Source organism: Pelophylax lessonae (genome assembly GCF_965119305.1).
Source record: "Pelophylax lessonae genome assembly, chromosome: 6".
Classification (NCBI taxonomy): domain Eukaryota; kingdom Metazoa; phylum Chordata; class Amphibia; order Anura; family Ranidae; genus Pelophylax; species Pelophylax lessonae.
Window position 1 is genome coordinate 30597761 of NC_138773.1, and position 25726 is coordinate 30623486.

The window sequence follows — 25726 nt, forward strand, 5'->3', positions numbered from 1 at the left end:
GGGGTGCACACCCTAATGCAATAGGCTGCGCACGCCTATGGTCTGTATACTGTGTGGAGCTGTAACAAGCTGTGCTGGGGTTGTATGCAGACTTCTCATACAATACACACAGTTACACTTAACTATGATCCGTCCTGTGACACAGCAATCTCTGTAAAAGCTGCTGGATACGTTCTTTTACTATTCTGGACCGGCTGCAAAGGCTATGAATGTGATTTTCAGGAGCACATGGAGCTCATTGCCCTGATGAGATTATCCATACCAAATCACCTTCCCAGATAGGTTACTCAGTCACAACTCACATGTAAGAAGATCTGGGGATGTTTATTCGTCGTATGATCCGTAGAATGTGCAGTTACAACAGGTAAAAGAAGGATTCTTCCATACAGGTTAGGAGATAGTACTTATCACATTGAGTTTTACAGCAGAAATGGCTGATAGAGAAAAAAGGGGAGGGGTAAACCTCCAGCAAGGAGAACTACGGATGTAAGATCCTGGCACTCTCAGTGCCTTCCTATCACATCATTTCCGGGTGCGTTCCATCTACCTAGGTAGATGAAGCACATTAGGTGTGTTTCCCTTTAAGAGTGCTGACATCATCATGAGGCGCCGGACTGAACAGCTATTTAAACCACCGGCTTTCACTCACATGTGTTCGTTCAATGTGCCTTGATGCTTACCTTGTCTTGTGCTGCCGGAGCTTCCAGCTATACCCTTTACCTGAACTGAACCGGAACCTCGCTACGGATCCCGTATCTCGCTACCAGATCACTCCTTACTACTGGACTTTGCTACTGCCAACTATCTAGTGATAAGTACCCCACAGGGGATCCCTTACTAACTTTACTTCACTATCATCTACTGCATATATCAAGACTATCTCTATCTAAGCTACTCCTATCATCTGCATAGATTGTGAGCTCTTGGGACTACCATCAACTATCTTTGCACTGGGTTACTCTATCTTCTATACGTGATTGTTAGAACCTATCTGCATACTACCATCACCTACCACTCTCTTGAATACTATTACTGAGTGCTCACCATACTATCGCCTGTCTCTCACCTCTATACTATCATATATTCTATCACTCCAGGAACATCATATAGAGTGTATGTATATTGCATAACCAGGCTGTGCACGGTGATGAAGTCCTGAGAGTTGAATATGTTGTTCAACAGAATCTCTACACGACTACTGAGTGTAACAATTCTGCAGCTGCAAATCCATTCACTAACAAAAAACGCATGAGCGTTACAACGGAGCAGCACAAGAGACAAACTTAATATGAGCATTAAAGAAACAGCACATTATAATAAAACAGCTTCATGTAACATGGCAACATCTGAGCAGTGTTATTTATAAATACTGATTTAGACTGCTTTTTTTGACAGCTAGAGCTGCTGACACCTCCTCTGAGTATACTGTAATCCTGGCTTTGGTTAATAAAAGCCAACATTTGCTGTATACTGGGGGAAGGGGGTACCAGAATCAGGGCAGAGACTGGATGTGCTACACACGCCCTGTGTACAATGATACTTTTTTTTTTATTGAGTGTGTAGCACGATCAAGATATTTACCAGTCCCTGGAGTCCAGCACTTTCCTCCCACAGCCAGTTCTCACAGTTGCGGGACCCTGATGCCACCAACTTGAAGTTGGGAGCCGACTGACTTCCTTAAGAAATCACAGCCGGGTCCTGACTGCGCATGTGAGAGACGGCGTTGTAAAGCTGGTCCCACGGTCTCCTGGGATGTGTGATGCCAAGTTGCATAGTTCTCACCTAGGCCTGTCAGAAAATGGTACCCACTCCCAGAAAAAAAAACAATTCTGGGAGAGTAGGGAGTGAGGAAGAGGATGAGAAGAAGACTTTCACTTTTAAGTGAAGGTCCGTTTTAAGTCATGACAAAGGTAAAGTGTTTGGTGACAATAGAAAGAAATAAATGAAATTAGTTGTTATAATTTTCAACCAAATAAAAATGATATCATATCATTATAAATTAGTGATAAAACAGAAAATATAAAATCACACCCGGCGCCACTGGTAACTCTATTAAATAAAACCAATAGATGCCACTATCACATATTAACTATTAAAACCAACAAGTTAGGGAAAAGAAATAGTCAATTGGAAATATTGATCATAATTTGCCCCCAACTTATCTATAACAGCTTGACAAACTTCCAGACTACATAGCTGTGTCATTTCCTCATCACTAGTATTTGATCACATGGTGGACTTCTAAGTGAACTTCTTATGCTTTCATCTTTACATCCTGTTGGATGATTAAATTTTAGCGCTACTAATCTTGGGGCAAATTATGGTCAATATTTTCTATTGACTATTTCTTTTCACTAACTTGTTGGTTTTAATATATATCATATAATTTTATGACATTATAAATGTAACCCCTTCCCACCAAGCTTCGGTATCTCTTTAAATGGGTCTTTACAGGGCCGGTGTTCCGTGAGAATTACCTACCCGTGAGAAAAACCTACCCCTCGTCACTTCCGGTACTCCGCACTGTATGTAATGCAGCGGGTACATTAAAACAGCTGTGCTGAAATACGAGTGATCTCCGCTCCTGTCCCGGTCACTTCCCTGCTCTCGGATAGTAAATATAAAAGCGGCGGCGGCTGTATGAAAACATAAATCACTGAGCCGAAAGCCGCTTTTATATTTACTTGCCGAGAGCAGGGAAGTGACCGGGACAGGAGCGGGGATGACTCGTATGTCAGCACAGCTGTTTTAGGTAAGCGCTGCGTCGGTAGGTTTTTTTCACGGTACACCGTGATCGTTTTATACTAGTGCGCATGCGCACTAGTAAGCTCCTCTGTTCTGCCATTAGGTATCCGGGGCTCTGAGCATGCGCACTGCTGCGCTGCTCCGATGCTTCTGGCCGGAAGTGACGAGGGGTAGGTAATTCTCACAGGGTAGGTAATTCTCACGTTACACCGGCCTTTGGGGTGTGCGAGCGGTGCGGCCGCACAGGGCGCCATGGGCAACAAGGGCGCCGTGCGGCCATCACAGCTCACAGAAGATCAGGCAATTCAGGCCACACAGCGGGAGGTAAGAGGCGACCGCGGCCTGGACAGGGGTAACACAGGCCGAGGCCGCCGCTTGCCTCCCGCTGTGCGGCTGTGCCTCAGTCACCTCACCTACTGCTGCAGACAGTCTGAGGTGAGCTATGTATCACACACAGCTCAGCCTCCGATCCACGGTGACAGATCCCTCCTCCCTCCAGGGATCGTCAGCTCCTCCTCGCCCCGCCCTTCTCCTCCTCCTCCCACCCCACCCACACTCCCGGGGATGTGTGGGCGGGAAGTTTAAAGAAAAAAAATGCTGCAGATTGCAGACAGCGTGAGGTAAGTGAGGTCTCCTTTAGAAAATGTAAGTGGGGTCTCTGATGTGGGGGGCTCTGTGTGAGGGGGGCTCTCTGATGTGGGGGGCTGTCTCTGATGTGGGGGGCTCTGTGTGAGGGGGACTTCGTAAGGGGGGCTCTGTGTGGGGGGTCTGATGTAAGGGGGGCTCTCTGATGTGGGGGGCTCTGTGTGTAGGGGGTCTCTGATGTAAGGGGGGCTCTCTGATGTGGGGGGCTCTGATGTAAAGGGGCTTTGTGTGGGGGCTCTGTGTGGGGGGGGCTCTGATGTAAGGGGGTCTCTGATGTAAGGGGGGCTTTGTGTGTGTGTGGGGGGGTCTCTGATGTGAGGGGGCTCTGTGTGGGGGGTCTCTGATGTGAGCGGGGCTTTGTGTGGGATCTCTGATGTGAGGGGGGCTCTGTGTGTGGGCCCTCTGATGTAAGGGGGCTCTAAATTAAGGGGGACTTTGTGTGGGGGGTCTCTGATGTAAGGGGGGCTAAGTTATTAGTGATCATAAAAAAAAAGTCAAATACTTTAAAGTGCAAGAAAATGCATGCGGGGGGGGGGGGGGGGGGCCCACAGGATTAGCTCGCACAGGGCGCCTGAACACCTAAGGCCGGCCCTGGGTCTTTATGGAGGGGGGCCAGAGTTCGTAATCACATGACCAATGTGATTTGCTTTCACAGTGGATACATGATTGGAAGCCTGTCCCACCAGCTTCCACTGGGGACTAGAGATGGAGAGCTGGCTATGCTATGGCTATGACTGTGCTGTGGGCATGCAGTGAGCGCGCTCTCAGCACAGAAATCTTGGCTTTTCATGGACTCCTATGTGCAGTGTGAGGGCTTTAAAGCCCACCCTCTTTGCAGCCACACATATGCATGACGTGGGCAGCTAGAGGTTACACTGAAAATAACACTGGTGTCCTTGTGATGTATTTTGAAGATGTTTTTGTCTTCCTAGTTACACAAACCGTATGGTTTTGCTGTGGACGTTTGCTGTGGATCGGGGCAGAACACAAAAATTCTCTCTCCGTACTTCAAGAAAGTTCTCGGAATCGACATCAGTGAGGCTCAGATAGAGGAGGCCAAGAAAGCCACAGAGTCACTCAATGTCACATACAGGTGGGGACACACCCAACCATATCAGCTCCTTTGCTGATATAGACAGACCTCTTTGGGCTAAAGAAAGTTTACCATGCAAAGTGTTCCATAGTGCTGCGGTAACTGGTGGGTATTCCTAAAGGACATTGCTGGGGGATGTTAGGGTCAATGGTGGGTATTTCTAAAGGACCTTGTTGGGGGATGTTAGGGTCAGTGGTGGGTATTTCTAAAGGGCTTTGTTGGGGGTGATCGGTGGGTATTCCTAAAGGAAATTGTTAGAGGATGTTGGGGATGATCGGTGAGTATACCTAAATGAAATTGTTGGAGGATGTTGGGGTAATTGGTGGGTATTCCTAAATTATATTGTTGGGGAATGGGGGGGGGCATACTGTTTTTTTGTTTGTTTACATTTGTAAAAAATAAATAAATGTAGCCCTTCTAGTGTGTAATAAACACAGTTCACCACTAGGGAGGAACTCCTAGGGAGGACGTTTACCTGTACAGCTACTGTACATGTGACATTGTTGGTGGCTTACTGGCTGCTGCATTGGCCTGGTACACATTCATTCCAATGTAAACAGGGTGGATGTGACTGGAGCATGTTGGGTGAAGGACTCATTGGGTGGTTTTGTGTCATCTGGGCATGGATGAGGCAGAAAAGTCAGAAGCACAGCGCCCAGGGTTGGGCTTTCAATCCAACCAGATGGTGTCACTACTTAAAGTCTAACCTATCATTTCTGCAGTGTCTGTCCAGCTGAAGATATGCCGGTTGGTGACGCCTCTGTGGATCTACTAACAGGGAGCGCTGCTGTCCATTGGCTTAACATTGGGCCGTTTCTAAAAGAGGTAAAAACAAATGAGTGTTCTTGTTTCATTGAACACCTAATAAAATATGCTGTACGTTACATAACCTGACTGCTGCATTCTGTACACTGTGCTGCATGGTAACATAATCCTGAGCAATGTGCTGCATGTTGAATACGGAAGACAGCTGTACAATTTATGCATTCTGTGTGCAATACATACACCAAACTAAAATTTCATTAAGACAGGCTGCACACCAAAAGCCTCTGCTCCACTGCTGTTTAATACATTGACAGCACACACTGAAAATACTGGTATACAGGTGGTGAAGGAAGATACGGGTTGCTTTTAAGCAATTATGTTGGTTGGGATCATTGAACATACAAAACGAATGAAGAGCTGCACTCTGTACACTATAGTGCTATATATTTGTAGCACTGGCCCCGTAGGGACTGCTGAATATTAACTCTGCGGGCTCTCCTGGTTACCAATACACGGTTATAAGCAATTGCAATTCTTACATTCCTCTTGACTCTTCACTTCAATAAACAGTCCAGGGGTATTGTTTTTTTTTTTTTTTTTTTGTTTTGTAATGGGGATAGGAGAAGAGACTTCTATCTTCACTATTCCACTTATAGATATGGAACAGCCAGTCTGTTAATTCATCCTGCCACTTTAGATGAATGGGTTTAAGTCTCTTGCTTTCTCTCAAGATGACTTGGTGAACAATATCTTATCTTATCTTCAGGATACTCTCCCTAGCATCCTCTTTCTGCTGACACGTGTCCACTGACTATCCTATAGGCAGGGGTGGCCCCCCTCATATCAGGCCCCTTGACACAAGTTCCTGTACTCATGATACTGCAGCAACAGGGTCTCCAGTGTCTCCCCTCTCAGTCAGCTTCCCTGGACCTCTGGGTTCAGCTCCTCTCAACCACTCCTCTGGTCCTCCGGATGACCTCCTGGGACCGCATGGCGTCTCCAACGAAAGACCCCGAGCACTTGCGCTCCTGCCTTCTTATACAGTATCCCAGCATGCACTGAGGCGACTTGCCCTCTGCCAATCATCAGGACTGTATCAAAGCCTATGCACCCATTCATCAGGTTTCCTCCAAATGTCCAACATGCCAGCGTGAAACACTCTCCAGACTGAATGAATCGCAAACAGAGCACAATGAGCAGACCGCACTAACCGATCCTGCTCTCATTTACCTGCAGCCCCTCTGGAAAGCAGACAGAGCTCAAAACTATACTCTCTCACTAGCATCTACCTAGGAGGGTGCTACACTCACCCCCCCCCCCCCCCCGCCAAAAATAAGCCATGTCCTTACTGGCTCTGGGCAGCCGCCCCTACAAAAATTATTTGTACAAACATTTTACGGAGTATCCCACAAACTTGGAAAAAGGGAAAAAGGGAAGTAACATATGTATAGGGCCATGGGGCATACCCCATATGTGGCCAGTGAATACACTAAATTATGTGGAAAAATGTCTCTGCTGTACAAATATTCACACTTTTATGTACATATATCAGGTGCATTTAGACCAATGCACCCCCCCGCAAAACAAAAATCTGCTTGACAGGTTAAGACATTACCCTATATAGCTAACTAAATAAAATATCTACATTGTATAGAAGTTTACATTGAGCAGTGGAGGGCCTATCCAAAACCGGAAGTCCCAAACAAGCCTGCAAAGGAAATGAAAGTTAAGCACATGATGTACATTATTACTTATTCACGGTGAGACTGTCCTCTCCTCAGAGGCGACCTTCTCACCAACATTATCTCTAACTGTGACATTTCCATAGAGATCTTGATCACTCCATGCCCCCTAAGGGCAAGCTTGACTTGACGTTCTGTTGTGTACTTGTAATAGACAACAAACAGATCCTGCCAAATTGACTAATGCTTCACCATTGATTCCTACCGAGAATCATATTTTTTACTAAATAATAGGCACAGTTCCTGTCAGACACCAGGGGACTGACTCTCTCTCCTATTATAGTCAGACCCACAAGTTCAGAATGAAGAAATGTGGAGTCCACCTGGCTGGTGTTCACAGTGTCCTCTCCTTCTGTAACACTGAGGCAACACATCTTCTTCTAGTGATAAGCTATTTTGCTGGAGCCTGAGCAAACTTGTCTAACTTGTGAGTTTCTGCAAAGCTCTTTGAGGGATCCTTCACTCTGGCATCCCCTTCTCTAAAGAGACAAAGAGCCACTACCTCCTTTTCCCAAGGTAGCAATTCACACAAATTTCTTTCAACCAGCCCACTGGCCCAACAGGATCTTCACAAAGTATACTTTGAGCAAAGTATCTTTGTAAGGCATTCTCTTTCATCCTTCAGCCACCCTGGCCCACTGGCCCAAGTTCCCTGCAGAATGTCTCTAACACATTTTGTGATCCTGGCCCGTTGGCCCAGGAGATCTTGACAGAGTATCCAGTAGACATGGCTTCTTGTAGCAAGCTGTAACACAAAGCTAATTGTCTACTAAAGTTCTTTGAATAGGAAGTCTTTGTATGTTAGAGGGTCGGCCCTCTTCCACATAGAAACTGCACGGTGGTAGTTGTTTTGTTGAATCCCCAACTCCTCTTGCAAGGATAGAAGGGAAAGGGAATTTGGAAATTGGGGTTCCGGCCCTAACAACATTTTTGAACTCAGTAAAACCTCTTCAGGCACTCTAGCTCCTTTTACTTAACATAACAACTCTCAGGCTAACTAGCCTCTTAACGAATCAGCTCTCCTGATAAGAATACTGACTCTACATCCTCAACAATAGTAATCAGGATGAGGATAGTTTTCCAGATAGTTTTTCCCGCATGGTCCTGAATTGGAACAGCCCAAACCTGGCCTGTTCCATTTGGGTGGTGAACCTCCACACGGTATATGCCATAACAGATAGAAAGGTGTCCCAGAACTCAGGCCTCTTCCAGTTGAGATATGGTTTGGAGTTGTAAAGAAAATCCCAAACTGCTTCATCACACCATCCCTCTCTCTTGGTCTCTATCTCCTCCATAATCTCCTGAGGAGCGTAGGGGTAGTCATACCCATATTCTAGGGCCACCTTCTTCTTCTCAGGCGCTGGCATCGAGAGAACCTTGATAAGTCTCTGTCTGTCTCCTCTCCCAGGTGGGGCGTATAGAGTCCCTCCCTCTTGATGAGACTAGCATAGGCTTCATTCTGATCCTGGGCCTGGGTGAAGGTGCAAGGAAGGGATAAATCTGGGACCCTTGCAGTGGCGGCCCGTGCATAGGGGGCGCCAGGGCGCCGCCCCTTAAAAAAATGACAAAAAAATGACAAAAAAGAACAATAAAGTTCTAGAAAAAAAAAATCGGTTTGCCGGCCTATGTGGTGGCTAAAGGGGGGGGGGGTGGGGTTTACGACCCAGAAAGGCGCCGATTGGCTGCCTTCTGGGGGCGTAACCTGTGCGCAGGAAAGAGCGATTGGCCACCCCCACCTTCGTGATATCCTGGCTGTGATTGGTCCAGGCTGGAGACATCATCCAGGACATCCGATCGCTGATGTCACAATGGGGGCAGTGCCGGTGTGTGCGTCAGTCACTCACCGTCACCGCCGCTCGGAGGACGAGGGAGAAGCCGCTCACCTTGCCGCCGCCGCAGAAGAGGACGAACTGGATCGAGGAGGGGAGAACCCGCCGCCGCCAGGTAAGTGCATTAAATTGAAGGGAGCACGCACGCTGGTCTCTGCATTGATTGGGGGACAATGCTGTGGGCACTCTGCAATCATTGGGGTACGAGGCTGTGGGCACTCTGCAATCATTGGGGTACAATGCTGTGGCACTCTGCAATCATTGGGGTACAATTCTGTGGCACTCTGCAATCATTGGGGTACAATGCTGTGGGCACTCTGCAATCATTGGGGTACAATGCTGTGGCACTCTGCAATCATTGGGGTACAATTCTGTGGCACTCTGCAATCATTGGGGTACAATGCTGTGGCACTCTGCAATTATTGGGGTACAATTCTGTGGCACTCTGCAATCATTGGGGTACAATTCTGTGGCACTCTGCAATCATTGGGGTACAATGCTGTGGGCACTCTGCAATCATTATGGTACAATGCTGTGGCACTCTGCAATCATTGGGGTACAATGCTGTGGGCACTCTGCAATCATTGGGGTACAATGCTGTGGCACTCTGCAATCATTGGGGGACAATGCTGTGGCGCTCTGCAATCATTGGGGTACAATGCTGTGGCACTCTGCAATCATTGGGGTACAATGCTGTGGCGCTCTGCAATCATTGGGGTACAATGCTGTTGCACTCTGCAATCATTGGGGACAATGCTGTGGCTCTCTGCAGTGATTGGGGACAATGCTGTGGCGCTCTGCAGTGATTGGGGACAATGCTGTGGCACTCTGCAGTGATTGGGGACAATGCTGTGGCGCTCTGCATTGAAAGGGGCACGCACGCTGAACTCTGCATTGATGAGGGCACGGAACAGTGTTCATTGCATTGAAGGGGGCACAGCACAGTTGCATTGAAGGGGGCACGCACGCTGAACTCTGCATTGTGGGGGCACAGCAAAGTGTTCATTACATTGAAGGGGGCACAGCACAGTATTCATTGCATTGAAGGGGGCACAGCACAGTGTTTATTGCATTGAAGGGGGCACAGCACAGTGTTTATTGCATTGAAGGGGTCACAGCACAGTGTTTATTGCATTGAAGGGGTCACAGCACAGTGTTTATTGCATTGAAGGGGGCACAGCACAGTGTTTATTGCATTGAAGGGGGCACAGCACAGTGTTTATTGCATTGAAGGGGTCACAGCACAGTGTTTATTGCATTGAAGGGGGAACAGCACAGTGTTTATTGCATTGAAGGGAGAACGGCACAGTGTTTATTGCATTGAAGGGGTCACAGCACAGTGTTCATTGCATTGAAGGGGGCACAGCACAGTGTTCATTGCATTGAAGGGGGCACAGCACAGTGTTCATTGCATTGAAGGGGGCACGTACGCTGGTCTCTGCATTGAAAGGGGGCATATACCATCTCCTGTACCATGACCTGTGCCCTGCCTATACCATATCTGTGCCATGCCTATACCATATCTGTGCCATGCCTATACCATATCTGTGCCATGCCTATACCATCTCCTATACCATCACCTGTGCCATGCCTGTACCATGACTTCAAAGTCACGCAATTTTTTACTGCGTTTTTTGGCGCGAAGCAATACCTATTACATTTTTCTTTTTGCGCCCCCCCAAAAATTTTGAGCACCAGCCGCCACTGGACCCTTGTGGCATAGGCCTCATAGAACCCCAAGTTCCTGGCACATTGCACACGAACGACAGTCCCCTCGGTCCCATCATTGAGTGAACTAGGACTTGCAGAGCTGCTCCTCCTCTCTGTTCCCCCTCTCTGTTCCCCAGTCCCATTCAGTCTCTTCCTCGGACTTCCACACATCGATGCCCTCTTCCAGGGACCCAAACTGACATTGGAAGCGGGATGACCCTATGTCAATGGCTCCAGCCTCTTCCTCACTGGATACACTGGAAGCCTTCCTCTCAGGAGCCCATTGATTCCCCTCTGCCACTTTAGGAGCAGTGTTTTCTGCCTCAGCAGGGATTACTGGCCCTTCTTGTGGCCTCGACTCAGCCTGCACAATGTGTGTGCATCTCAACACTCTTCTTCCTCTGCCCACAGGGATCCCTGTCGTAGGTGCCAGGAACTCTCAAGTGACTCCTGTCTCCCAGCTCACACTCAGTCTTCTGGGCCGACAATCACTCTGCACCGCCTGGATCAGCATATCACCGCAGTGCCCACACTGACTCCACGCCCACAGCTGCGTGGACACATTCAGGCATCAACTACATACCAGCCTGAGATGCTCCTTGTCCTTTCCGCTGCACAAAGCCAGCCTCCCTCTGGGCACCAATTAAACTCCTGTGTCCTACAGGGTCGAGTTTGGTCATTCCACCTGCTCCTCAGGTACTCCGCCAACAGGTGGGATAGCCTCTGCGCTCCAACTCACTCCGGCTTCCGCCATCTTGCTCCTCCACACTTGTGTCTGCTCCTCAGCTACACCCGATGGGGAAGTGATGTCTCAGCTCTCTTCCTCCACTCAGATTGTCAGCTCATGGGCTTCTACTCCGCCCACGACTCCAGACTAGCTGACTCTCTGGTGGTGGCTCCTCCTGCAAGGCAGATCTCTTTAGTGCGCACTTTCCCGCACGGTGCAGTAACCCCTTCGCTGCTGCTACAACTCAGCTCAGTCAGCATAAATGGCACTGCTTTGCAGACTGTGTTCACCGACACACACACATCTGCTTCTTCAATCTGTACTCGGGCCTAAGTTGCACTTTTTCCTTTATATTCCAACTTGATCTCTGTACTGCCAGTGAAAATTGTCCCGCTGTCATTAACTGCACGGCCAACACTTTTCTTCACAGTACATGTACAGACATGACCCCTGACGCACTGATCCCTGGTCACTGCTTTCTCCATCAACACTTGAAAGCACTTGCACCGATTACTGTAAGGCAGACACATTTCTCCTGTACAATACAGCGCATTCCTTCTCCATCAACTCTCCAGCATTTTACTTGGGAAAACATACTGTTTCTTTGGTAAATGTATGTTCGCTGCCCATAGCAACCACTGCTGTGATCATGACTTATCAACACACTCTCACTGATCACTGTAGAGCAGACATTACTTTCTATACTGACACTCCAGCACATTACTTGGAAAGACATGGCATCAGTTGGTGCGACTACTCGGCTATTGCCAGTAGCAACCATTGCTGTAACCCAGGGGTACATCCCAGACAACACCCCCAAATGTAAAACTGGCCCTGTAGGGACTGCTGAATACTAACTCTGTGGGCTCCCCTAGTTACCAACACACGTTATAAGCAAATGCAATTCTTACATTTCTCTTGGCTCTTCACTTCAATAAACAGTCCAGGGGTATTGTTTTTTTTATTGTTTATTTTGTAATGGGGATAGGAGAAGGGGATAGTGTGATACTCCAATTTAACTATTCACAACATCTGAGGACTTCTATCTTCACTATTCCACTTGTAGATATAGAACAGCCAGGCTGTTAATTCATCCAGCCACTTTAGATCTATGAGTTTAAGTCTCTTGCTTTCTCTCAGAGCGACTTGGTGAACAATATCTTATCTTATCTTCAGGATACTCTCCCTAGCATCCTCTTGACACTCATCCACTGACTATCCTATGAGCAGGGGTGGCCCCCCTCAGGTCAGGCCACTTTACACAAGTTCCTGTACTCACAATACTGCAGCAACAGGGTCTCCAGTGTCTCCCCTCTCAGTCAGCTTGCCTGGACCTCTGGGTTCAGCTCCTCTCAACCGCTCCTCTGGTCCTCCGGACGACCTCCTGCGACCGCATGGCACCTCTACAGAGGAGGAGGCAGCCGCCTCCTCCCTCCAGGACTCCACTCTCCAACGAAAGACCCCGAGCACATGTGCTCCTGCCTTTTTATACAGTATCCCAGTGTAGCAGTGTTTCCAGGCCTGGGGCCTGATGTTGGTCTGCCATTGTTACCGGTTTCCTCTCCAGCCCATGTGAGCTGCGGCCCTGGGTGTGAAGACTGAGACACTGACAACTCCGGCATCTTTGTTTTGTGGTTTTATTGTAGATAAAGGGGATGGGAGAAGGGAATGGGTGGTATACTCCTTTAGGCTCAACTAAATACACTTGGGATTTTATCCAGGAAAAATGTCTGTTAACGATGCCTTGACGCCAGCCGACGCTAGCCAACGCTCACTGACTTTCAGAACACACCTTAACTTGATAGAAGTGCTGAATCCTCGACTTTAAGTCCAGAAGATCCAGGACTGTGAATCATAGAACTACTGACACTACGGTACCACAAAGTCACTGGCTACTCCCCCCAGTCTTGCACTGGCTTGAGGTAGTTTGACGTAGACTCCTGTATGGCTGCACCTCTCAACTGACACTCTGTACAATCCAGGGCCCAACTGCAGGCGCCCCTTTCCTCTCTAACTCTTCAGGGTCCACTGACTATGTACCCTCTTTGTAACTTCAGGGTCCTCAACCTAGGTACCCCCTTTCCTCAGCTAGCTGACACTGGATCCCAGAACCTCTTCCGGAGTGGTCCCCTCTGACTCTAGGCAGACCCCCAGGGGCAATCCTCAGTACTCAAGACCTGTGTAGGCTTTCCTGGGACTGGACCCCTCTCTCTCTCCGCAGGTTCTCGGCACATTGGATCCCCTCAGCTCAACTCAGCACTCTCTGGATTCCCAGGCAACACCCCGAGACATCCTCTTCATCAGACAGGAGGAGAGACAGCCGTTCTCTCCCTCCTGGGACTCTGCTCCTGCCAAAGACCCTGTGTCATGCACTTCCCCCAAACTTATACCCACTCCCAGAATCCTTTGCGGCACAATCTGCCTTCTGGGGTAGTTACAAGCTTGAATGTGTCCCCTGATTGGGCTTCTTCCACCATCCTATGAGAAGCCTCTCACAGGAGCCAGTGGGGAGACTTCCCCTTCAGCAAACACATCTGGAACCCATGACACCCTAACTAGAGAAATCCTGGCCCTGCTGTTAGGCAGACAAGGCCCACTATACATTTACCTAGCACCTACTTGTAGGGTGCTATACCAGCATGCACCGAGGCGACCTGCCCTCTGCCAATCATCAGGACTGTATCAAAGCCTATGCGCCCACCCATTCATCAGGTTTGCTCACACTGTCCAACATGCCTCCCTATTGGTCCAGTGTGAAACACTCTCCAGACTGAATGGATATATAGATTTACCTGCAGCCCCTCTAGTAAGCAGACAGAGCTCAAACTGTACTCTCTCCCTAGCACCTAGCTTGGAGGGTGCTACACATTGCATATTCTTAACTGCTGCACTCTATGCACAGTGCTATACATTACATACACTGAAACGCTACACTCTATACCCTGTGCTATACACTGAACTGCTAGACTCTATACCCTGTGCTATACATTACATACACTGAACTGCTAGACTCTATACCCTGTGTTATATGTTGCATACACTGAAATGCTAGACTCTATACCCTGTGCTATTTATTACATACACTGAACTGCTAGACTCTATACCCTGTGCTATTTATTACATACACTGAAATGCTACACTCTATACTAGTGATCGACTGATTATCGGCAAAGCTGATATATCGAGGGCCGATCTGCACTTTCCCAGATATATCGGAATCGGCCCCTGAGGTTACCGATATTGCAGGAAAGTGCCTGCAGCTAGAGGCATCACCCCAGTACCGACCAACCATAGCCGAAGTCCCCCCCCCTCCCACCGCCTTCTGCGGCTCGCCCGGGTCTCCTGTCCCACCGGGAGACCCGGGCATCCTACCTGCACGCCCGCCGAAGAGAGAAGACCCGATGAAAGCTGCATTCGGCTCTGATCGGGTCTCCATGTAAAAACCCGGAAGTGTCATGACATCACTTCCAGATACTCGGCACCAGATTTAAAAAAATGACAGCATTCAAAACAGCCAAACGTTTTGAATGCTTTTAAGTGCAGGGGAGGGGTTTGGGGTCTTTTAGACCCCCAGATCCCTCCACAAAAGTACCTGTCAAGCGATAAAAATAAAAAATAAACATTTTTAAATGTACGAAAATATCGGCCAATGTCGGCCGATACCGATATGCATTGACCAAAATATCGGTATCAGTATCGGCAACGAAAAACCAATATTTGTTAATCACTACTCTATACACTGTGCTATATATTACATGCAGCGAACTGCTACACTCTATACCCTGTGCTATACATTGCATACACCAAACTGCTACACTCTTTACCCCTTATATCAGGGGTCTCCAACCGGTCCGCAGCCTGTTGGTGATCAGGACAACCTGCAGGAGATGAGCGGTGACCGTGGCCTGCACAGGGCTTTCACAGGTCACAGTCGCTCCTCACCGCCTGCTGTGTGGCCATGCCTGTTTGTCCTCTCCCAGCTCCCTGCCCACCTGATGATGTCATCCAATCAGCAGGGCAGGGGTGGGAGTGAGTTGCAGATCAGAATGGAGAGATCCTCCAGCCCCCTGCCCTGCTGATAAAATGACATCATCAGGTGGCCGGGGAGACAGGAGAGGACCATTTCAGGTTGCAGGCCTTTGCAGCATTTGCATCATTTAGGAGGTGGGGAGGAACTGATTTTTTGTATATCATGAGAAGTATTGAAGAATGCTGCAGAAGGAAGAATGCTGGGCAACCGGGAACACTAAAGTCTGTAAATTTCTGAGTGTCTGAGTGATCTGTCCGACCTCCTTCCAGAATGGCTGTAGTAGTGGGCAGGAACAAAAAATGTGAACGGCCTTTTTTACACTTCCAGCACAGATGGCTTCTTGGATTTGTGTGCAGATTGAGGATTTCTGAGCAAGAAGAAGAATCCGATCCCTGTGCAGACATTACAATGGGGATGTATGATGTTAGAGAGGATAGAAAAAGGGGTGGGGGGGCAGACTGCAGGGGCACTGTGATGGAGGAGGCTGTGATTGCTAGGGGCTGTGTAATAAAAAGGGGAATACACTGTAGAGGTGAAGGTTACAGTGCAGTACCTTTTATATCACCGTGCCCCCTTTACATCACAGTGCCCCCTTTACAGTGCAGTCCCCTTTACATCACAGCCCCCTTTATAATACAGATCTCCCTTTACATCACAGCCCCCCTGTCGGGATTATTGGGGGTGATTAAATAATAATAAAAAAAAAGGATTTAAAATGCCATGTATATTCAGTCTTATAAGATTCTGAACAGTGTAGCTTCCATCTTGTTTGGTGGAGGTGAAGGAAAGTTCATATGTACTTGTTAAACAAAATTTTTCTTACAATAGGGTCTTATAATTTCAACAGAGGTCTTTGTATTCCTTTTGTCATAAATAAGGTAATACATTGACATCTCATCAGATAAGGGTCAATTAGCGAGACACCATACTAGTCACTGATTTTAGACAGACGTTAGTCTGTCTGTATTTAACAATAGTGTATTCATTAAGTTCATTTGAAATATAAATGTTAAAGATACCTTATATTATGTGTAAACTGTATATCAACAGTTAAGTTGTATTCTATTGTTGATATGGTGGAATATATATATGATGTTATATATATACATATATATGTGTGTATGTGTGTGTGTATATATATATATATATATATATATATATATGTTAGAATACGTTTCTTTTAAGTGTAAGATAATGTGTATCTGGTAATTAATTACCTCATTTCAGAGAAGTTTGTGTTTAAGTGTTTTAGGTATCATAAATACTACAAACCAGACGCAATGTCTGACAGTTATGTCAGAATTCAAATAATTAATGGACTTTCACTGGCAAGAGGTCAATAAGGTAATCAGATAAGAATATGTTATAATTGTTCCTAAACACCAAATCTAATGAATGGTACAATACTGCTCCCTTTGGACACACTAATAAAATGCAGTCTTGGGATAATTCAGATATTTCCAATATAAAAATATTATATTGTATTAAAAATATAATTATTGAAATGGCATTACTTGCCAGGGTGAATGATGGAGATTAGATGGACATTTATGTATGTACTGAGAGTATGGACAAGTTTTCATGTTGTGTTTTATAGTTAATCTTGAATATGGAGAAATCATCCTTTAACTTTATTATACAAAGTATTGGGTTAATTATTAGGAGAGGTGTGTCTATGACCTCACCAGTTAAGGTATAGAATATCCCAACCAATAGGGATAATGTTTCATCCCTCTGGGTTTAACTTATGGTAATTTTAATAGCCCTTTGTTCAAACCATATAAAAGGAAGAACCCAGAGATGAGAGAGAACACATTACATTGCCCAACATACAATACACATACATCACACACACACACTACTACATCCCTCGATATACTCATCCAGACATACTCCATCTTGCTCCATCATTCATCTGAAACTTTGAGGGACGCCAAACGAAACTCCTCCCTCACTGTCCACCATCTTAAGAAAGGCATCCATCTTAGGACTTTGGTAATGACCATTTGAAGCTAGCAGCCATCTTAAGTGTGGTAAATATTCCTTGCTATGTTATTTGATTTTATTCAATATTGTTTATTTCCTTCCTTATATGTTTTATATTGCATATTTAAGGATAATAAGATTACAATCCCAACCGTATAAACCATAGTAGGTTTTTCTCTAAATAGCTGATTTTTGTTTTTATACATTTTTATTAATATCAGATTTAGCGCATTATTGCAAATTTAGTCTTCCGTTTTGCATGGCTTATTCTCGCTTCATCTGCAGTGAAGTGACTTTCGGCTATGCAATTTCACAGATAATTGTGGTCTGTTTATATAGAACACCTACCTATGGTTTATGCTGTACCTGGAGAAATGGTAATCTTGCTTTCGTTTTGCTTTCACTTTGTTTCAGTTTCACTTTCATTATTGAGCTAAACATCACATTGCATTAATTGCTTGAAGTTAGTATTTTATGTAGAGTTATCTTTTTGTGTCACTTCTTGTTTGATCATTGATTGTGAATACATGTCTTGTGAATAAATATTTTTATATATTCCATACTGTAGACTGTACTAAGATTGGTATATGCTTTTAAAAAGAAATTAATCAATTAAAAAGAATTCACTACATATTGATTTGTGGAAATAAGTGGAGATTCTCCTACCGCACAGATCTTTGCTTATTAACCATAAATAGACACTGTTATATTGAGAGCAGTATAAATATTCTGACATAATGAAGGACGGGCGCGAGATATTATTAAATATTCTTACACCCCTTTATATCACAGTGCCCCCTTTACAATGCAGTACCCTTTACATCACCGCCACCCTTTATATTACAGAGCCCCCTTCACATCACAGCCCCCCTTTATATCACAGTGCCCTCTTTACAGTGCAGTCCCCTTTACATAGTTACATAGTTAGTCAGGTTGAAAAAAGACACAAGTCCATCAGGCTCAACCAATAAAAAAACAAAAAACAGTAAAGAAAACAACCATACAATAGTATATACACAATCCTATACCCGCAGTTGATCCAGAGGAAGGTGAAAAACCCCCAGCAAAGCATGATCCAATTTGCTACAGCAGGGGAAACAATTCCTTCCTGATACCCCAACAGGCAATAGGATATTCCCAAAGAATCCAGCCCATTTTTAAAGCAATCTACTGAGCTGGCCAGAACCACCTCTGGAGGGAGTCTATTCCACATTTTGACAGCTCTTACAGTGAAGATACCTTTCTGTATTTAGAGACAAAATCTCTTTTTATCTAGAGGTAAAGAGTGCCCCCTTGTCCTCTGTGGTGACCTTAAAGTGAATAAACTCAACACCAAGTTCACTATATGGACCCCTTATTTATTTATACATGTTGATCATATCCCCCCCTCAATCTCCTTTTCTCAAGAGAGAATAAATTCAGTTCCTCCAATATTTCCTCATAGCGGAATCCCCCATGCCTCTTATCAGTTTGGTTGCCCTTCTCTGCACTTTCTCCAGTTCCCAGATATCCTTTTTGAGAACTGGTGCCCAAAACTGAACTGCATATTCCAGATCTTACTAATGATTTGTACAGGGGCAAAATTATATCTCTCTCTATGGAATTTATACCTCTCCTAATACAAGAAAATACCTTGCTTGGTTTTGAACCCCCAGCTTGGCATTGCATGCTATTTTAAACTTATGATCTACCAGAACACCCAAATCCTTCTCCACTATGGATTCCCCTAGTTCTACTCCACCTAGTATGTATGATGCATGCATATTCTTAGCCCCCAAGTGCATAACTTTACATTTATCAACATTAAACCTCATTTACCACATAGTTGCCCAATGAAACAGTGCATTGAGGTCAGTCAATAAGTTGGAGACATCCTGTGAAGAAGTTATTCCACTGCAAAGCTTGGTGTCATCTGTAAAGACTGAAATGGTACTTTTAATCCCAGACCCTATATCATTTATAAAGGTATTAAAATTAAGGGTCCCAACACTGAACCTTGGGGTACACCACTGATAACCTTAGACCATTCAGAGTAAGAATCATTAACCACTACTCTGAATTCTTTCTTTTAGCCAATTTGCAATCCATTTACAAACTGATCTTTCCAAGCCAGAAGACTTTACCTTACCCATTAGCCGTGTGTGGGGAACTGTGTCAAACGCTTTTGCAAAATCCATGTATACTACGTCCACAGCCACCCCTTTATATTACAGAGCCTCCTTTACAGAGCAGCCCCCGTTACATATAGTAATGTAAATGGGCACTGTAATGTAAAGGGGGGCTGTGATGTGAAGGGGAACTGTGAAGAGGGTGATGAGGACAGACTCCATGAATAGCTCCTTTTCAAAAACCCCTCAATCAAACCCCCCCCCCCGCTCCCTGGGAAAGTTGGCTGGTGTGAAATCAGTCCCTGGTGCCAAAAAAGTTGGGACCGCTGCCATATATAATATACACTGAACTGCTACACTCTATACCCAGTGCTATATATTACATACAACAAATGTCTGCACTCTATACACTGTGCAATATATTACATACACCAAACCTCTGCACTCTATACACTGTGCTTTATATTACATACACCAAACGTCTGCACTCTGTACACTGTGCTATATATTACATATACTGAACTGCTACACTCTATACACTGTGCTATATATTACATACACTGAACTTCTACACTCTATACACTGTGCTTTATATTACATACACCAAACATCTACACTCTATACACTGTGCTATATATTATATTCCCCAAATCACTGAACTCTATATGCTAGAATATATATTATTTGTTTTTTTTTATAAAATCAGTATTTCATCTGTTCAGTGAAGGGGAACACTTTTGCTGATATATTTAATGTAGATGTCATCATTTCAGGTGGATCGGATCTTAAAGCCAGGAGGCTGCCTTGCTTTTTTTTCCTACCTCCAAAATATGGAATTTCACTACAAGGACCGCTCAGAACAGATGACTGAGGTCTTTGCAGAGGTCAGTACTGAATCTTTGTGTTATCCTTGTCTTACATACGGCCTTGTCTGAGATATCGCTTTTGTCCTTGTGAGTGATAAGTAATCCTGGCATGATAAAAAGTCAGATGTACGAATTTGGAAATGGGCCCCTGCACTCCCCTTTATTCACTGTGCTGAGCACTCCTGGGGGCTTTCAAGTCTTGGATGCTCAATATGCAAATAATGACTGATTCCAAAGTCAGAACTATGCCCCTCCCACTCCATGTACAATACTTATCTTCCCATTGGTCAGAAAGCGGCAGTGCATTGTACTGGGGGGAGTGCTGGTAGCCCTCATGCGCATTATTATCTCCTGGGGGTTCCGGGGCCCTTCAGCATGAATATAGTATATGTTGGTACCTTGTGTGATCTGATTTTAAAGGGTAACTCCACTTTCGTGGGGGGAAAAAAATAGCCAATACAGAGAAAATAATATAGCGTATACAATTGCAAGTCATATTGTAAATGAATGTTATTAAAAATGACTTTTCCTTTTCAATCTGCAGCTGCTGTCATTTTCTGAAAATTTATTGCAATATGGCAACCCGGAGGTGTACTGTACACATAATTTGTATTGTATACCCTCCAGAAACCTAATTTTCTGCTTGTGTGATTGGCTCACTGATTTTCCCAGAAGTCTGCACTAAGATAAAAGTCAGATTTCAGGCATCCCCTGAAACAAAAATGTCATTTTTGGTGAGATACTCCCAATAGAAACACATCTAAAGGCATGCAGGCCCGGCAGCTTTCGTCATTAGTGCTCTGCAGATGCACAGCTGATTGATAATTATGAAACCACTCCCATTAGACTCACTTTCCCACATGAACACAGAGGAATGCACAAGGATTTCTTCAGAATAACAAAAGGTAGGAATCTGCAACAAAGTTTGTTAAAATCTTTGCAATGTACAGAGATCATCCAGGGGGTAACTTTTTTGGAGTTACGCTTTAAAAACTTTGGTCGGCTTTAGTAATTCTGTGTGTTAAGATGTTTGCTTTAAATACAACATTAATCAGGAGGTATTTGTAAATTATTCATTTTTTTTCACTCTCTGAGAGTCCAGTGTTGCCACCAAATAATTACTCAGTGCACAGTATGCAGGGGAATCTCTGCTGACTTCCATCATCCAATCATGTGCAAGCAAAAACTCTCTTTTTTAATTTTCCTTGCATGTGATTGGGTATTCTTTGGAAAGTGAAGCTGCACCTCATTTACTAAACTCTGGAGCAAATGCACGTGCAAGGTGCACAATTGCAGAGTAACGGTATATCCCCGATGAGCCCCCATGTGTAGCGCCACTCCCGCAGGAGCCACTTAAGTAAAACGGGTTCCGCACTCTGCCTCTCAACCCCAAGAACAATCTCCGCCCCTCTGGCACACTCAGCAATAGTGTAAGTGCAAAGACCAATGAAAACACACATGTTATGATAAAACACAGAAATGTCTTTACTATAAGGTTTCTCTGAAGAAGTTACAAATAATAACAGAATAACTTGAATAAATTGGCTATAGAACTACAACTGATATCAGGCTGCTTCTAGGGCATTCCACAACCGTAAACTACCCCAGAAGCAGAGACAAGCACTTAAACAACAATGAACCACAATGTAGTAATCTTGCACACGCTTGGCTGCCTCTACTTAAATTGGCACTATGAGTCCAGGCAGAATGACTTTCTCCTATTGTCAGACTTCTCTCCTCTCTCCCCTGACACCACAGGCCCAACTACAAACACTGTACCTAATTCAGTGCTTAATGGCTTAACTCCCAAGTCAGACTACACTGCACATACACTACATATACAGAGCCCTGAGTATGTGTGTGCATGCCCGTATGGCACCGGTAACTTCAGTCCCTTGGAAGAAAGATGAGGCCTTGTATCTCCGGCTAGCCATTTTAGTTGGTGCACTTAGAACTCCTGCTTGGCAAAGTGTAACTGTGGTATACTGACAGTATCCGGATAACAAGGCAGACACTGTGACTGCTTTACAGGGCTTTAATAAGACCCAGATTCTGGCAAGTGAAGGCAAAGTGAAGTAATTCTGTCTGTGTGCAGTGTCCTTGTTTCCTGCAGATGGGCAGGTGCCCTCTCATTAATCCTGCGGTCAAGGCCCAAACGAATATCCTAGAACAAGCAGGCTCTTCTGGTAACACGACTGGTCACCTCACACTAGAACAATTCACAGCAGTCGGTGCGGGTGCGCCTGGATATGCACCTGGGATCCCCCTCTCTCAGGCTGGATGTCCCCAACTGGCCGTGGATGCCTGAAACAATGCAGTGGACTGACCTGAAAGGCAACCCCTCTCCCCTGGGTCCAATCTCTTCTCCTGCCTCGTGGTGACTGATTTCTTCTCAGCAGACAAGATGGTCTCCTTATAATAAAGAGAAGAAGTTCCGTGAAAATAATTATAAAGGCTGCAGCTTCCCTCAAATATAACCCAAAGGTTATATGAATATAGAAAAGGAGAGGAGGGGGATATGGCGCTGCCTAGGAGAGAAGATGTAATCTCCAATCAGTTGCACAGAAAGTCGGAAACCAAAATAGATAAATTGATGGTAAATAATAATTATACCTCAAGGAGGTAAATGAGTGACTGTGATTAAGCACAAGGAAGGACAATAAATAAATGAATAAATAAATAAATGAATAAATAGCACCTAAATATATAAATCCATATCATAACATGCACAAAAACACTAGTAAAGCGTCTCTGTGCAAGATAAACTGCCAAAAATTATGTGTAGAAAAAAGGTAAATAGATACCACATCTGGCAGTATATTCGTGAAAAGACACTTAGTAAGGTGGCAAGTGCTAAATAATAAATGTGCAATTATAAAGTGATAATGTGCACAGAGGTAGTGAAATTGTCAGAGGTAAATAAATTAAATAAATAATAAGCAGTGATATATCTATAAATAACTATTTAAATAGTGACAATGGATAAATTAAAAATCCATTGGACCCAGGCAGAACTTTGAGAGGGGCGGCAAATTGAACCGTGGCCGCCTCTCCTTCTCTTCTATTTACCCAGCAAATTGACACCCAAGATTTTTTTCCAGCAGTTTTGTGTGTCATGATGAGAACTGCCCCCTGGGCCACTCTGCCTGCCCCTAGACTACCCTAAACCACCCCTACACCTATACTACCCTAACCCACCCCTATACTGCCCTAGCCTGTCCATATACTACCCTGGCCTGTTCATATACTACCCTGGCCTGTTCATATACTACCCTAGCCTGTCCATATACCATCCTAGCCTTTCTATATACTACCCTAGCCTGTCCCTACACTACCCTAGCTTATCTATATACTACCCTAGCCTGTCCATATACTACCTTGGCCCACCCCTATACTGCCCAAGCCTGTCCACATACTACCCTAAATTGTTCATATACTACCCTAGCCTGTCTATATACTACCCTAGCCTGTCTATATACTACCCTAGCCTGTTCATATACTACCCTAGTCTGTCTATATACTACCCTAGTCTGTTTATATACTACCCTAGCCTGTCTATATACTACCCTAGCCTGTTCATATATTACCCTAGCCTGTCTATATACTACCCTAGCCTGTTCATATACTACCCTAGCCTGTCTATATACTACCCTAGCCTATTCATATACTGTGGTGTGGTCAGTATACATTCTGTGTACAGAACCGCTCCAGGAATATTGCATTGCATTTTCAGAAAATGACAAGTTCATAAACGGTGCATGAGGTATGTAAATACTCTCACAAATTTTCCATATAGTTCATGTGCAAAAAAGTGACTTCTAGTGATGAAAGTTCAATTCAATAAAGTGCACAGTGAATAGTGCTTAGTGCTTGGTGATAGGTTTTCCACTTAATCCCTGGTATCACTCCTTATGCTCCACCGTGACAGATAGAAGAATTTCTCACTCACCAGATCACTTGGGTCCTATGTGCCTTACGACACTAGGACCATAAGAGCTTGGGTGACCCCCAGGGCCGGGATACGTTCCCTCCAGATGAATACCTTCTCCTATAGCAACGCTCCTCCTACTATTCACCTCCAACTATGGATGTATACAAAAAGAAGGGGAAGGTCCAGATAGTGCAGTAACTTTTTTTCAACAGGTAATTTTATTGCACAATATCCAAGCAAGCCATTACAGGGTCCAAATGTAGATAAAAAGGAATAAAAACTGATAAAACGTCGTCACATATGCAAGCTACGGCGTGGAGAGTGGCACTTCCGGCTTGCGTTCCTCCCAGCTCATGTGACGTCACGACGTGCGTTCCACCTAACGCGTTTCATCATTGGCTAGACGTCTTCAGACGTCTTTTCTTTATTTGTGTTTATTTTTCCCCATGAAAGTGGAGTTACCCTTTAAATGTAGGTCAATCATGAAATAATAATTTATTGAAAACGACCTCTATTGTCTCCATGTGTAAAGACAAAGATTTCACTTATTTCCAGGTGATGAATATTCTGGACCCATATATATCTGAGAAGTTTAACCTATTGAAAACTGGATACAAGGAAATAGATGAATCCATCCCTTACCCCGACAAAAGAAGGTCTGACTACTTTTATAAATCAATCATCTGACATGTGGTAATCTCTTATCACCGGCCCCTTCGGTCCTTTAAGGGGTTCTGAACCTTGGGAATTTGCAATTTCACACTTGTGCGACTTGTCCTGCAACTTGGGATTGCAAAGTCGTACCCCATGATACATTGAGTACTGTTCATATCTGTGCGACTTCAAGTCACAGCGACTTCAAAGTACTCCCTGCACTACTTTGGTCTGACTTTGATGCGACTTGAGGTCCATAGACCTCAGGATTATACAGGCATTGCTTCAAGTCACGTCAAGGTTGCGCGACTTTCAGGTCGCACAAGTGTGAAAGGGGCCTAAAGAGTTAATTCATTTTTTTCTGTTCAGGGCTACAATAATATAATCTGATTAAATGAGTGGAATAGTACAGTGCTCCTGGGGTTTAACAGGTGGGAAAAATCCTCAAAGTGTTAAAGATAATCACAGGGATAAATATCCATAGGTAACAAGATAGCTTACTGTATATCCCGCGCAGTGGAGCATAAATCCTATTTATGTATAAAGGATAGTAATCGAGTTGCAGCCGACCCGTCTTCTTCCCCAGAAGGGGAAGTCTATTATGTATGGTAAATGTATAGGGTTATGGTGCTACTCTGTATATACTTTCAACTGAGAGCTAAGAAAATCCACTGAAAAATGTGTATGTGTCTTCTAGTGTTGTATAAATATTGGAAAAATTAACAGTAAAATAATACAACAATCCTTTTTAAAATAATAATAAAGTGACCAGTGCTTTAAATAACAGCCATCCACCTTAAAGTGCTTGTGCTGTGCTGTGAATTATTCCAAATACAAAAAAAAAAAAGTGAAAATTGTTATATTATATAGTCACCACTAGAGGAAGAGCTATATC

The 25726-nt window shown here is 44.7% G+C and overlaps 1 protein-coding gene across 1 annotated transcript in view; it reads left to right on the top strand.

The window, feature by feature from the left end:
* LOC309557567 (putative methyltransferase) overlaps positions 1–25726 on the top strand; it is a 63982-nt gene that overhangs the window by 28893 nt on the left and 9363 nt on the right. The window contains exons 3-6 of the mRNA XM_082260354.1: positions 4323–4483; positions 5206–5308; positions 20154–20264; positions 24733–24833. Coding sequence (XP_082116480.1) covers positions 4323–4483; positions 5206–5308; positions 20154–20264; positions 24733–24833 — 476 coding nt within the window. The remainder of the gene's footprint in view (positions 1–4322; positions 4484–5205; positions 5309–20153; positions 20265–24732; positions 24834–25726) is intronic.